The sequence below is a fragment of the Mixophyes fleayi genome, chromosome 1, assembly GCF_038048845.1.
Source record: "Mixophyes fleayi isolate aMixFle1 chromosome 1, aMixFle1.hap1, whole genome shotgun sequence".
NCBI classification, from domain to species: domain Eukaryota; kingdom Metazoa; phylum Chordata; class Amphibia; order Anura; family Limnodynastidae; genus Mixophyes; species Mixophyes fleayi.
In genome coordinates this window covers 444,769,003-444,785,138 of record NC_134402.1, presented here as the reverse complement: position 1 = coordinate 444,785,138, position 16,136 = coordinate 444,769,003, and the positions used below count along the sequence as shown (strand labels likewise).

General features: G+C 44.7%; 1 protein-coding gene across 6 annotated transcripts in view; it reads right to left on the bottom strand.

Moving 5' to 3' along the window:
• DYM (dymeclin) overlaps positions 1-16,136 on the bottom strand; it is a 247,205-nt gene that overhangs the window by 227,110 nt on the left and 3,959 nt on the right. For all 6 annotated transcript variants that reach the window (XM_075185845.1, XM_075185872.1, XM_075185862.1 and 3 more), the window contains exon 2: positions 6,654-6,836. In XM_075185845.1, the coding sequence (XP_075041946.1) occupies positions 6,654-6,793 (140 nt within the window). In that variant the 5' untranslated portion in view covers positions 6,794-6,836. The remainder of the gene's footprint in view (positions 1-6,653; positions 6,837-16,136) is intronic.

Below are 16,136 nucleotides of genomic sequence, written 5' to 3'. Positions count from 1 at the left end.
GTGTAACCAGTGACAGCGCCGCTTCCTACCTATTAGTATCTGGGTGTAACCAGTGACAGCGCCGCTTCCTATCTATTAGTATCGGGGTGTAACCAGTGACAGCGCCGCTTCCTACCTATTAGTATCGGGGTGTAACCAGTGACAGCGCCGCTTCCTACCTATTAGTATCTGGGTGTAACCAGTGACAGCGCCGCTTCCTACCTATTAGTATCGGGGTGTAACCAGTGACACCGCCGCTTCCTACCTATTAGTATCGGGGTGTAACCAGTGACACCGCCGCTTCCTACCTATTAGTATCTGGGTGTAACCAGCGACAGCGCCGCTTCCTACCTATTAGTATCAGGGTGTAACCAGTGACAGCGCTGCTTCCTACCTATTAGTATCAGGGTGTAACCAGTGACAGCGCCGCTTCCTACCTATTAGTATCGGGGTGTAACCAGTGACAGCGCCGCTTCCTACCTATTAGTATCGGGGTGTAACCAGTGACAGCGCCGCTTCCTACCTATTAGTATCTGGGTGTAACCAGTGACAGCGCCGCTTCCTACCTATTAGTATCGGGGTGTAACCAGTGACAGTGCTGCTTCCTACCTATTAGTATCTGGGTGTAACCAGTGACAGCGCCGCTTCCTACCTATTAGTATCTGGGTGTAACCAGTGACAGCGCCGCTTCCTACCTATTAGTATCGGGGTGTAACCAGTGACAGCGCCGCTTCCTACCTATTAGTATCAGGGTGTAACCAGTGACAGCGCCGCTTCCTACCTATTAGTATCGGGGTGTAACCAGTGACAGCGCCGCTTCCTTCCTATTAGTATCAGGGTGTAACCAGTGACAGCGCCGCTTCCTTCCTATTAGTATCAGGGTGTAACCAGTGACAGCGCCGCTTCCTTCCTATTAGTATCAGGGTGTAACCAGTGACAGCGCCGCTTCCTACCTATTAGTATCAGGGTGTAACCAGTGACAGCGCCGCTTCCTTCCTATTAGTATCAGGGTGTAACCAGTGACAGCGCCGCTTCCTACCTATTAGTATCGGGGTGTAACCAGTGACAGCGCCGCTTCCTACCTATTAGTATCAGGGTGTAACCAGTGACAGCGCCGCTTCCTACCTATTAGTATCTGGGTGTAACCAGTGACAGCGCCGCTTCCTACCTATTAGTATCGGGGTGTAACCAGTGACAGTGCTGCTTCCTACCTATTAGTATCGGGGTGTAACCAGTGACAGTGCTGCTTCCTACCTATTAGTATCAGGGTGTAACCAGTGACAGCGCCGCTTCCTACCTATTAGTATCAGGGTGTAACCAGTGACAGCGCCGCTTCCTACCTATTAGTATCGGGGTGTAACCAGTGACAGCGCCGCTTCCTACCTATTAGTATCTGGGGGTAACCAGTGACAGCGCCGCTTCCTACCTATTAGTATCAGGGTGTAACCAGTGACAGAGCCGCTTCCTACCTATTAGTATCTGGGTGTAACCAGTGACAGAGCCGCTTCCTACCTATTAGTATCTGGGTGTAACCAGTGACAGAGCCGCTTCCTACCTATTAGTATCAGGGTGTAACCAGTGACAGAGCCGCTTCCTACCTATTAGTATAGGGGTGTAACCAGTGACAGCGCCGCTTCCTACCTATTAGTATCGGGGTGTAACCAGTGACAGCGCTGCTTCCTACCTATTAGTATCGGGGTGTAACCAGTGACAGCGCCGCTTCCTTCCTATTAGTATCAGGGTGTAACCAGTGACAGCGCCGCTTCCTACCTATTAGTATCAGGGTGTAACCAGTGACAGCGCCGCTTCCTACCTATTAGTATCTGGGTGTAACCAGTGACAGTGCCGCTTCCTACCTATTAGTATCAGGGTGTAACCAGTGACAGCGCCGCTTCCTACCTATTAGTATCGGGGTGTAACCAGTGACAGCGCTGCTTCCTACCTATTAGTATCGGGGTGTAACCAGTGACAGCGCCGCTTCCTTCCTATTAGTATCAGGGTGTAACCAGTGACAGCGCCGCTTCCTACCTATTAGTATCAGGGTGTAACCAGTGACAGCGCCGCTTCCTACCTATTAGTATCTGGGTGTAACCAGTGACAGTGCCGCTTCCTACCTATTAGTATCGGGGTGTAACCAGTGACAGCGCCGCTTCCTACCTATTAGTATCTGGGTGTAACCAGTGACAGAGCCGCTTCCTACCTATTAGTATCGGGGTGTAACCAGTGACACCGCCGCTTCCTACCTATTAGTATCGGGGTGTAACCAGTGACACCGCCGCTTCCTACCTATTAGTATCTGGGTGTAACCAGTGACAGCGCCGCTTCCTACCTATTAGTATCTGGGTGTAACCAGTGACAGTGCTGCTTCCTATCTATTAGTATCGGGGTGTAACCAGTGACAGCGCTGCTTCCTACCTATTAGTATCAGGGTGTAACCAGTGACAGCGCTGCTTCCTATCTATTAGTATTGATGAATTAGGCACCTATGTAGTGGCAGATGAGTCCTATGCAGGGGATGAATACACGTCTGACTGTCCATGGGACTTTAATTGTAAAAATGGGCTACTATAGTGGCATGGATTTGTATGTGCTGCATTATGGAGGGTGTTATGGTGGCATCATTGGCAGGGTGTGATGGCATGGTGCTGTATACATGCTGTCATTATTGATGGGTTTCTAGTGGGCTATAATGCTGGAATAGGGCATATGGTTCGGATAAGAAGAAGATTTTTGTACATTAAATCTCTTTCTCCGCTTCCAACTGGGGGACACTGCTAACATGGGGTTGTATGAGGGCTCATGGAGTTGGCACTTAAATAGTTAAACAGGTTTGCTGCTGACTCCTCCCCTCTGCAATCCCACAGACCTCAGTAATACTAAAGTCCCAAGAAAAGGGCTCAACAACACAACTAATTGTAGAACAGCAAAATGGAGGGAACGCAGTGTCCCCCAGATGGAATCGGAGAAAGAGATTTAACGTAAGTACCAAAATTTTCTTTTCTCCTTCATCCACTCTGGGGAACACTGCTACCATGGGGACCTTTTAAAGTAGCCCCTAAGGGAGGGAATTCTCTGGCCTACTACCCGCAAAACACTGCAGCTGAAACTAGCGTCCTCAGACGCAAAAATGTTGAACTGGCAAAACCTCGTAAAGGTATGAACCAGGTCGCCACCCTACCCAGCTGCTCTGCAGATGCTCAAAAGCGAGCAGCCCAGGAAGCCCCCAGCGCACAAGTAGAGTGCACCATGAGAACCTGAGACACAGGTAGATTTCTACACATAAACACGCTTAATCATATTATTATTATTATTATTAATTTTTATTTATAGGGCGCCACAAAGTATCCGTAGCGCCGTACAAGGACAAACAATGGCACAGTACAAGGTGAAACAGCACAGTACAAGTAACAGTAAGCACTATAACTCTGGGGGCTCAGGCACAGCATGAAAGAGAGGGAGGGAGGGGAAAAGTGAGTATAGGCAGGTAACTATGGCCCAAGAGGGTGTCACGGATGACAGGTTGAGAGTCACTGAGGGGAGCGGAGAGAAGCGAGAGGAGACAGAGGGCCTGAGAGGAGGTGAGCTGAGTAGCTGGAGAGCGCAGTTAAAAGTGATGGAAACAGAAGGTAGGAGAGCCCTGCTCAAAGGAGCGAACAATCTAAAGGGAGGGGAAGACAGACAGACACATGGATGAGACGTAGAGACGGGAGAAACGGAGCCGGAGTCGAGGAAGGGGAAGAAGGGAAGAAGGGATGAGAAAGAGAGGTAGCCGACCGGTGGGAGTTTAGGCATGAGACTGGAAGGCTTTAAGGAAAAGGTGGGTTTTTAATGTTCGTTTGAAAGAGGACAGATTAGGGGAAGTTCTGATGGAGCGGGGGAGCTTGTTCCAATGGAGGGGAGTGGCGCGGGAGAAGTCTTGGATACGTCCGTGAGAGGAGGTAATCAGAGGGGAAGAGAGGCGACAATCGTTGGACGATCGCAGTGAGCGGGAGGGAGTGTGAATAGAGATAAGGTTAGAGATGTAGGGAGCAGTGGAGTTGGCGAGGGCCTTGTAAGTCAGAGTGAGGAGCTTGAAAAGGATTCTGTAGGGGAAGGGGAGCCAGTGAAGGGCTTGGTAGAGTGGGGATACAGAGGTGGAACGGCGAGAGAGGAAAATAAGCCTAGCAGCGGCGTTAAGTACAGATCTAAGGGGAGCGAGATGAGAGAGGGGGGGGGCCGATAAGGAGAAGGTTGCAGTAGTCCAAGCGGGAGATAATCAGAGAGTGGACGAGATCTGATCCGACGAGCAATGGTCTGCTTGGTGGACGGCCAACCTCTCCTATGAAATTCGCATAGAACAAAAAGAGAGTCAGTCCTGCAACCAGCAGAACTCCTGTCCACATAAACCCGTAAAGCCTGGACCACGTCCAGACTAACAGAGGAAGAAGGCCCAGAAGGAGCAATCCTTTCTCTAAAGGCCGGAACCACTATCTCATGATTTAAATAAAAACCAGGAACCACCCTAGGCAAGACAGTAGGTACAGTCCTATGAACCGTCCTATTCTCATGGAACACCAGATAAAGATCCCTACGGGACAAGGCTCCAAGCATCGATACACATTGAGTAGATGCAATGACCAGCAAAAACACCACCTTTCACGTCAAGAAAGCTGTGCGGTCTTTTATAAATATTCTTCTTCTTCTTCTTTTTTAAAGGAAAACGCAGCATTGCTCCATTTTGAAACCTGTGAGGTAAAAAAATGTTAAATACCCATCCCCACCTACACTCATACCAATAATCTAATAAAAATAATAAAATCTAAACCTAAGCAGCAAGTACTGCAGAGCAGTACTAAACGGAGCCCAACTCCTTGGGCACTTAAACAAAACTGAGGTCTGTGGGATTGCAGAGGGGAGGAGTCAGCAGCAAACTTAGTTGTTAACTATTTAAGTGCCAACTCCATGCACCCTCATACAACCCCATGGTAGCAGTGTCCCCCAGAGTGGATGAAGGAGAAAATTATTATATCATGCACCCAAGTATTTCCTTTCACCATTCTACATACACCGGATTTAATATTTCTGCTATAACAATTTCCATTCTCCATTCAGACAAGTATACAATGATACAGCATACATTAACAAGCACAGACACGAGTACACTAGCACTAAATAATGATACACTTAGGACACACTCTAGAAAACGCTTCCACTTTCCTATAAATTTGAGACACATTACGGTTACTTTAACCGAGGTACAATCTGGCACATTGCGTATAAAATGCAGTAATCGTCTTCTGATGAACTGTGCCTGATTTTATATAGTATCTTAGATCAGTGTTATCAGCCCTGAGTGTGTCAGTGCCAGGATTTCATAGATAGAAGCTGTAAAGATAACTAATGAACTTTTGAGTGTAAATAAACATTAAGAGCTCCCGCTTGGACGGATATAATGAGAAGCACGTGATCTTCCCTTATTACATGGCCACGGCTGTTGGCCCAGCTCTTATACACTTATTGATCCAGGAGGGGATGGTGATAACAAGACTAATAAAGAGGACCGGATGTAGTCAGAGCAGCAGGTTATACTAAGGGACAACCCATGTAAGGTCTAGTATGGTGTAGTATAACCTATAACTGCACGTTGGTAGAAGATACATTTACATGCACAATTAGCATCCATGGAATTAGTAACCGACAGACAATCTTTGTGTATACACCGATACACACTGGAGGCCCCTTCCATGGGTCCACTTCCCATTTGTCCTCAACCTGAAATTGTTGCCAGGAGTGGCTAAGCTCTGTGGACTAACAATGCTTTCCATAAATTATGATATATCAGCTGGCGCTGGATCCATATCGTGAATAGCGTTTCCCCATCGCAGGCCTGGCCAACCTGTGGCTCTCCGGGGGTATATTTACTAAACTGCAGGTTTGAAAAAGTGGAAATGTTGCCTATAGCAACCAATCAGATTCTAGGGCCCGATTCATTAAGGATCTTAACTTAAGAAACTTCTTATTTCAGTCTCCTGGACAAAACCATGTTACAATGCAAGGGGTGCAAATTAGTATTCTGTTTTGCACATAAGTTAAATACTGACTGTTTTTTCATGTAGCACACAAATATCAACTTTCAAATTTCAGTGTACAAATAAGCTATCAAGTATCTGTGTGCTACATGAAAAAACAAACAGTCAGTATTTAATTTATGTGCAAAACAGAATACTAATTTGCACCCCTTGCATTGTAACATGGTTTTGTCCAGGAGACTGAAATAAGAAGTTTCTTAAGTTAAGATCCTTAATGAATCAGGCCCCTAGTTATCATTTACTTAGTACATTCTACAAAATGACAGCTAGAATCTGATTGGTTGCTATAGGCAACATCACCACTTTTTCAAACCCGCAGTTTAGTAAATACATCCCCAGGTGTTGCGAAAGTGTGAGACCCAGCATGCCCTGCCCGCTACAGGCTGTCTATCAGCTAGCAAAGCATGCTGGGGCTTGTAGTTTCAGCACACCTGGAGAGTCACAGGTTGGCCCATTAGATCCCACGGATTGGCCTGAGATCTGTTGTCTGTAGAGATCTAAACACATCTATAAGTCTCTCTGTATATAAAAGAGATTAAACGTTGGGACTGCAATCACTGTTTTCACAGGACAGAACAGCAACACACAATGGTCTTCTCTGGTTACCTGTTGGTTGGAGTGCTGAAGGTAAAAGAGAGAAGCTGGTTCCAGAAGGGCTCGTTCTCAGAAATGGCCTCAGTTCCCGACAGTTTCTTTAAGTAGTCATTCTCCGACAGTTCGTTTATTGTGCTGCTGTTGGCACCCATGTTTGTAGACGTGAAGAGGTCTGCGCATTACTACAATGGAAGCCTGGGAAGACCAAACACACAGGTCAAAGAAGATTGGTTAGATTAAAATATTGGTAAGGTGAAAACAGAGGGAAAGAATAACATACAGTAAGTAGTTGTGTATTGTTTCCCTAACAATAGCTTTATACATGATGACACACAGCTCAGAACAGGGCTTGATCACTTAGAAATAATTATATACATTTATCTAAATTAGAGCTGCAGTGCGCAGATTTACTGATTTTTGCAATGGAAATGTATTGATTTCTGAGGCCGTATGCCATGTTAAGGGGAACTTTTCTGATTGAATGAAATCCCATGTTAATTAAGTCTGTTCATCTGAGATTGACCCACACATCTTTATAGCCTAAATGTACATCAGAGGGGTAGTTATCCTGTGTATTAGAGAAAGAGGAACTATCTCAATAATGCAACAGCAATTTGGGAAAAATCACAGACTGATGTAAATTTTGTTAAGTTTAAATTGCGTAAAAATCCAAGTTTAGATAATATATTGCATCCTGATGCTAAACATGGAATGTAATATGTCAGACGTTGTGGTGCCAGATATGGGTAGGGGGCTGGATTACTTCCTGCCAACATGTGCGTCAGAAATTACACAAAAATAGGTATATTGTATTTCAACAGGTTACATACCATTTATACTTCTGGATGATCACTAGTACCTCTAACTAGTGTGTAATGGTCCTTATAGCAATATAGTAATATAGTAATATAGTAATCCCTTGAGCAATAAACATCACTGCTTGAAGATTCTGTCTGATGTTTACTGCCTGCTGTAGCCTGTGACCAAACAACAAGAGCTTACACTCTAATCCGGTCCTGTGTTGAACCCAGCGTCTGTTTCAATATTCTGCCCACTACCCAACAGTCCTATTAGTAAGCAGTCAGGAGGTACCAGCTAGCCCCCAGCAAAGAGGCGCTCCAGCAGCTGTACCAGCTCCCCAGGTGAAAGTGGTTCCAGGTGCCGGTGAAGGATCCTAGCGGTGGTAACAACCCTATCCTCCTACAACCATCGCACAGTTGGCATTCGCAGTCGAGTGCTTGGCGGCAGGTGACACCAGTAGGAGGGGTCAGTAGCAGTCGGTTACTGACGGTGAGAAAGCAACCGAGATAAACTGTGTAAGAACCTCCCCCCAAACCGGGTGGCAAAGTAAACACATCCGGACACAGGCATCTTACACTGGAATACAGAACACCAATGTCAGCAAGCACTGAGCTCTCTCAAACACACAGGGACAGTCCCATTATGCAAACGCGAAAAGCAATGGTGTAATATTATAAGAAGATTCCACTTTTTTTTTTCCAATCTATATATAATGAATTAATTAGCCAACTAATACCTTATGGGTGTTGCTCCCTTGGGACCCATGAAATTAGACCTCCACAAGGGAGGACCTTATGTACAGAGCGTGGCACAGCAGATTGTTGGCCCTGCCCACTGCTACACCCTGCGGCTGCTTACGATCGCTCAGGCAGTACTGAAAGTTCCAGCTAGGTAACTACTGGCTCTTGGTTTCTCAATTATTATTAGCTGGCAGGCTGATGCAGCAAGGTAACCTCTTATAGAGACCTGATGTCATTAAGACTTCTCTCAACACAAAGCTACGGGGGTCGCTAACTTTTTTCTTAAAAGTGGTTTGTTTTTTTTTACTGCACATTTATATGCTGGCCACAGTAAAATAGCCAGGAGGAGAATTCCTGTTTGCTGTCCCCCATGATACAACACCAGAGTTCCTTTTTAGCGATAGACTCCCCTGCTGTGTGCACCTCCCAGACATTGTGGAGCACAAAAAGAAAGGGACAGGGTGACCATGGATGTAGACAAGCAGTGAGAATGTGCAGGATTAGGTATTAGACAGTAGGGGGAGCTCTTTGCAGAGTCAAATGTCCCTGGTGCGGTGACACAGAACAAGGAAATATAGCAAGGAAGAGATGATCAAGTTATCTTATATCGAAAACTTGTGCCTGAATAGATCACTTTGGTGAATTGAATACCGTTCACCAAGGACATGTTATCCACATTCAGCTGCCCTGAAGAGGAAAAAATCAGTTGATGTCCCACACTCCAAAAACATACAGATAGACTAGGGTCAATTTGATAGCAGCCAATTAACCGGTCTGTGTGTATGTTAGGGAATTTAGACTGTAAGCCCCAATGGGGCAGGGACTGATGTGAATGAGTTCTCTGTGCGGCGTTGCGGAATCAATGGCGCTATATAAATAAATGGTGATGATGATGATGATGATGATGATGATGATGCATACACACATAAAAAAAACAGGACCAATCACACACTGCCGGTATCTGTACCTGAATATTTACAATTTAGACATTCTGGGCCCGATTCAACTTCGGACGTAAGTCCCGTTTCGTGAAATTGTTCTGCATTTCGTCAGAAAAGGAACTTGCGACAGTGAGCGCAAATGACACTTACAACTGCCTACGACATGAAGGGCAGCCGCACGTAGGCAATGTGCAGTGAGGGTGTGCCAAGATCGTGCGCACACATTTGTCCGATTCAGGCTCTGGGCATCTCTCAGATACGTGTTTTTAGCCATTTCACTTGCGCCAGCTACAGGGCAGGTGGTGTAAGCGCTGATGCCAGAACATGTGTTTGCAATTAGAACAAACTGTCAACGCCCTCAAGAGTAAGAATACTACTGCCGGCGTTGAAAGTCACGTGATTGTGTGCGCCCGGCTTGTTAAAGAGTCGCACTCATTGAAAGTAATTTTTTAAAAAGAATCTATATTCACAGCATGTCGGGGTCCCGAGATTCACAGTCAAGATGTCGGGGAAAGTGCTGTCGTTGTACTCATCATCGCACTTACGTACCCAACACTGGAACTAGCGAAGTTCGATTAGGAAAATGTGAGATCTTGGTCATTCTTTCTGCCAGGATTGTATTCTAGTTGAGATGAATGAGAATTTACTCTACTTTACTTAAATATATTGCTGGAGAACTTGAGAAACAATATTGTCTGTTAAATATTATTATTATAACAGGAAGAGTGTTATAGGCTAATGTGTAGGGTTACATTTTGAGTGTCACAGACTTTGATTTGAAACATGACGTTAGATGTGCAGTTGGTTGCTAAGCAACAAGCATAAGAACGTAATAGTGAATTATTTCCAGTTCGGATAGGTACAAGTACTGTGATCTTTGGGAACATTATTCCCAGATAACAAGAGGACGGGATCTCTCACTTCTGGGTACAAGTTGGGAGCATGAAAACTGGAGCAAGTGTTCGGCTAAAGAGAGGTTAAATGCTTCAGAAGAAATGCATTACACATTAAGGGCTAGATTTACTAAGCTGCGGGTTTGAAAAAGTGGGGATGTTGCCTATAGCAACCAATCAGATTCTAGCTTTCATTTATTTAGTACCTTCTACAAAATGACAGCTAGAATCTGATAGGTTGCTATAGGCAACATCCCCACTTTTTCAAACCCGCAGCTTAGTAAATCTAGCCCTAGATTCCTTGTAGTTCTGTGGAAACAGGAATTGGTTACTTTTATTTGCTGGATTGCAAATTGTATTATAATAAATATTTCTTACATTTCATCTTCATCATCATTTATTTATATAGCGCCACTGATTCTGCAGCGCTGTACAGAGAACTCATTCACATCGGTCCCTGCCCCATTGGAGCTTACAGTCTAAATTCCCTAACATACACACACACAGAGAGAGAGAGACTAGGGTCAATTTTGATCGCAGCCAATTAACCTACCAGTATGTTTTTGGAGTGTGGGAGGAAACCGGAGCACCCGGAGGAAACCCACGCAAACACGGGGAGAATATACAAACGCCACACAGATAAGGCCATGGCCGGGAATTGAACTCATGACCCCAGCGCTGTGAGGCAGAAGTGCTAACCACTTAGCACATTTGTATGTGCTCAGGAACAGCCATCTGCTAATGAAATGAGGAAGAGGAGGAAGAGGCGATTCCGCTCTTCCTGGGTGATATACATCCATCAGCTGCAAAATTAAAACCACCTGCCTAATATTGTGTAGGTCCCCCTTGTGACTCCAAAACAGCTCTGACCTGTTGAGGCGTGGACTCCACAAGACCCCTGAAGGTGTCCTGTGGTATCTGGCACCAAGACGTTAGCAGCAGATTCTTTAAGTCCTATAAGATGCGAGGTGGGGCCTCCATGGCGCAAACCTGTTTTTCCAGCACATCCCACAGATGCTCTGAGATCTGGAGAAGTCGGAACTCTTTGTCATGTTTCTCAAACCATTCCTGAATATGGTTTGCAGTGCGGCAGGGGGCATTATCCTGCTGAAAGAGGCCACTGCAATCAGGGAATACCATTAGCATGAAGGTATACTTGGGCTGTAACAATGTTTAGGTAGATGGTACGTGTCAAAGTAACATCCACATGAATGCCAGGACTCAAGATATTCCAGCAGAACATTGCCCAGAGCATCACACTGCCTCTGCCAGCTTGCCTCCTTCCCATAGAGCATCCTGGTGCTATCTCTTCCCCAGATAAACCATGCACACGCACCCAGCTGTGCACATGGTGTACAAGAAAACATGATTCATCAGACCAGGTCACCTTCTTCCATTGCTCCAGTTCCGGCACTCGTGTGCCATTGTAGGCCTTTTCTGCAGCGGTTAGGGGTCAAAATGGGCACTTTTACCGGTCTGCGGCTAAGCAGCCCCATACACAACAAGCTGCGATGCACTGTGTGTTCCGATACCTTTCTATCATAACCAGCATTAACTTTTTCAGCAAGTTGTGCTACAGTAGCTCTTCTGAGGGACTGGACCAGACGGCTAGCCTTCGCTCCCCGCGCACATCAATGAGCCTTGGGCGCCCCATCACTGGATGTCCCTCCTTGGAGCACTTTTGGTCGGTTCTAATCACTGCATACCGGTAACTCCCCACAAGACCTGCCATTTTGGAGATGCTGTGACCCAGTCATCTACCCATCACAATTTGGCCCTTGTTAAAGTCGCTCAGATCCTTACACTTCTCTATTTTTCCTCCTTTCAACACATCCACTTAAAGAACTGACCGTTCACTTGCTGCCTAATATATCCCACCCTGACAGGTGTCATTGTAATGAGATAATCAGTGTTATTCACTTCACTTGTTAGTGGCTATAATGTTGGGGCTGATCGGTGTATATACACATATAGAGCACTGAATTGGGAGTTTTTCTGCTTTGAAAAAGTTTAAACTGTTAAATGAAAGTCAGCAGACGTTGGTGTCGTGTTATCGGGGCAATCAGTCACGTTTCAGTGGGAGCAGTAGACTGATTAAGACATCTTATATCGTGGGCTCCAAAAGGTGCTTTCTAAAAGTTGTATTCTTGCACCTGGATTCAGAAGTTGGTGGCCTTCAAGAATAATTGGACTCTATTTTCCCTAATTACTCCAGAACAGCAGAATCATTTAAAACATTGAGAGGACACTAACAATCTCCGGTATGTATATTCTGCCGAATTACCGCTTTCTGCTTTAGCTGTACACTTTACTAAAGATGTCTAAATAAGAATTTTAGGACCAGATCAGCCCAACATTGCTGCCTGTGTGGCTCCAGGAATCAAAGATTAAAAATGGAAAGAATGAATTTCATCCAAACTTAATTTGTTCCCAATGTACAAGATAGTCAGCCGGTGACAGCGATCACTAGGTGTATACAGAAGGCCCGACCACCAAAGCACCGGATATAAACAATTTGTCCACCAACGAATGTGTGGTTTAAACAGAAACAGAAGTCATCATGAAATGACAGATCCTAAAGTGTGTGATCAGACAGACAATTACACCTGAACAAATTCCTACGTGTTAACCGTGCAGATTGCATGTAACCATACCGTATATCCACGGAAGAAAGCTCGTCACGTGGCACCACATTGTATAGGATACGGTTAATACTAAATAAATATTTGCTGTGTTCCTCAGACAATGCTCCTGTTGGAGCCAGAAAGAGGAAAGTTCCAGGAAGCAGATCACCCAGCAGGTTCCTATATAACATCCAGGCTCCAGTTATCGGCATTGTGGTTTTCTACATGGTGAAATGAATAGAAGAAAAAAGCAGATGTTCATACATAGGCAGGTGTTGCTGTTTCAGCTGACCCGACTGATTTGGGCAAATGCTGTCTGCAACCGGATGGGCTTATTTCGCCACCTGGTGGTGGGTTTCTCTCTCACCGTCACTAATCGACTGTTACTGACCGCTCCTACTGGTGTCCCTTTGCTGTGGCCTGGCTGGTACTTCCTGACCACTTACCATGGATCAGGACTGCTGGATAGCAGGCAGAGCGTTGACATAGAGAGGCTGGGTTCAACACACGACAGCCGGGGAACAGATTAGAGTGTAAGCTCTAATCTGTTGGTCACAGGGTACAGCAGGTAATGGTCTCAGGCAGAATCTTTAAGCAGTTATGTTTTATTGCTCAAGAATCCTGACATGCTAGTTTGAGTTACTAGCGATCTCCAGAAGCTCATATGGTATAATACTACATTACATGGTCAAACAGAGGTCTTTTTATACAGTTTCTGACACACATGTTGTCAGGGGGTAACCCAGCTTCTCTGATCATGGATGGCGCCACAACGCCAGATATTATATCCAATGTTTACCCTCAGGCTGTAATATTCTCTAGACTTGGAGACAACGAAATTTTAAACAAAGTTTACACCAATCTGTGATTTCCTAAATTACTTGCTGTTACATTATTCAGACAGGTTCTAAGACACAGGACGAAAACTACACAGGATGGAAAGGTATTGACCCTCTTCCTGCACATTCAAGCTAAAGAGGTCTTGGTCACTCACAATGAAAAGGTCTAATCAGCATGAGATTAACATGGGATTGCTTGCCTTTAGATGTTACAAAAACAAATTTCTTCCGGCATGGCATATCACTACATTTCCAATACAAACATACAACATAATATAAAAAATCAGTACATTTGCAATGATATACAGCGGCGCAGGTTGCTGTAGTATCAGGGCAGCCAGTGATCCACGTATCTCCTCATTACTCAACAATATATAGGAAACGCAGGGTCTCCAACTCTGCAGAATTACTTGTCATGTCCACATTGTAATATCAGTACTCATCCGATACAGCAAAAACTGATATGACTTTATTATTTTATTTATAAAGGCACCGCAAGGATTCTGCAGTACTGTTTATTGGGGGTTAGAACGTACAACAAAACATAACAAAGTGACAAAAGTAAATACAAAACAACAAATTTACATAATGAAAATCTGCAAAATAACAATTATGTAAGGAAAACACTAGGAAAGAGGTCCCTGCACATGAGAGCTCACATTCTAGAGGGGATGGACGGAAACAGAGAGGGTGAAACTGAGTGAGGATGTTAATGATCACCCTAGCTAGTAAGACTGCTACAGAAAAGTGATATACTGTATAGGACAGACACTAAATGGTAATTTTAAACACACAAAAACAGGCAACAAAATAACCATGTGACAGGATGGACCGCCTATGCCACCCTGTCTGTTGTTGCTGGGAACCGGCTGGGCTTACTTTGCCACTGTTCCCTTTCGTTATCCCAAATGCGCCCTCTAATCGCAGTAGGAGGAGCCTGTTGCCACCACTGGACTCCTTACCAGCATCCAGTTTCTTCTGGATAACTGATGCTTCTAGTGTACCCCATTACTGGTATACCTGGGCTGGTACCCCTGACCTCTTCCTATGGATCAGGGGTGCTGTGGATGGATCCCCCGTGGCCTATCACACTGGCCAGAGCTGCCGGGTAGCGGGCAGAGCGGTGGTACAGGAAAGCTGGGTCCAAAATTCAGAACAGCCAGGAACGGATTAGAGTTGGGTCTATTCTCTAGGTCACAGGGATAGAGAAGTTTCCAAGCAGGTCTTTGAAACAAGTGATGTTTATTTGCTCACACTGGTTGAAGGTACCAATGAGCAGGTCAGATGAAACAAGAAGAATGATTTCCAATACAAAACAGTGCTTTTTTTTATACAGTTTTGGACACAGCTTCACAGGGTAAGCCAGCCCCCTGAGATCTGAGCTATTCTTAGAATCGGGATGAAATATGGTTACCTAAACATGGATTTACATGTAATGCAAAGCTAACAATATTTACACTTATCTATCTTGTTGTGATTTCCTGCATCTTGTTTTAGACACAGGAAATCTAACAGCAAGTCTAATTAAACCTTCCTGTGCCTTCAGGTGCTGGACCCTCACACATCAAAAGGTCTAATTAACATGAGATTAACATGGGTCCTTTCTTGAGACAGTTGCAGAATACACATTCCCAAAGAAAAGTTACAAAACCCCAAACAAGTCATTTCCCTATACCAAAATACACAAAATACTTCCTCAACAAAAGCTTATTGTATCAGATATATACCTCAGAAATAATGCATTTCATCTAGGAAAGTTAAAACAAAACGAATTTCCTCCCCTGGTCTCAGAAATAAAGATATTTCCTTTAGCAAAATACACACAACATCAAAAATAAGTACATTTGCAATTATATAAATAAGCGCCCTGCGCTATTTCCTTGAAAATAAATAACTTATGGTAAAAATTTAAAGTGATCCAGTCACAAACCAATATTACGTTTGGATAACTTTGCATCTTTGAATAGAATGAAAAAAGAAAAAAAATATATATATTTTTCACAGATATTTTCCAGGAACAATATGGCCAATGTAATAATACAACAAGAAAGTGTTATATCCGTTTCCAATGCCAATGTGCAAAGTGACGGTGTACGCCCAGCTCACAACACATCATAAAGCTGCACCTTGGCATCGCCCAGCTAATACCATTATGTCACCTTCACGTACACATACATGCTCAGGACATACAACATGTGCCAATTCACACACACGGAACATGGCTACTCCTTATACCAGGATGTGATTCCTCTAATCGTCATCCACAATAACGTGTGAATCAAAACATAAAAAGGTACAAACCTGATAAGACTGTGCGAACACACCAAGATAAACAATACAAACAAAAGGAACTGGTCCTGGATGAGGGCACCAATCTCACATCACAGGACACAGCGGAAATCTCATCGTCCTCACTTTATAAATCCCTCAATGGCCACGACGCAGAGCGTCCTCATAACAATGAAACTTGTCAGCGGGTCATGAGGCTACTGGCAACAGCTACTGATGTACAGTATAATTACCTACTTTTTTTTTTTACTGAAGTACGAGGTGCGGTGCTCCACAATACCTAGAGCCTTAACAAAAACAGTGCTGAGGGCTTGGGCCTTTGGACCCTTCCCAAAAGGGAAAGGGCCCCATTACCCCTCATCCCCCAG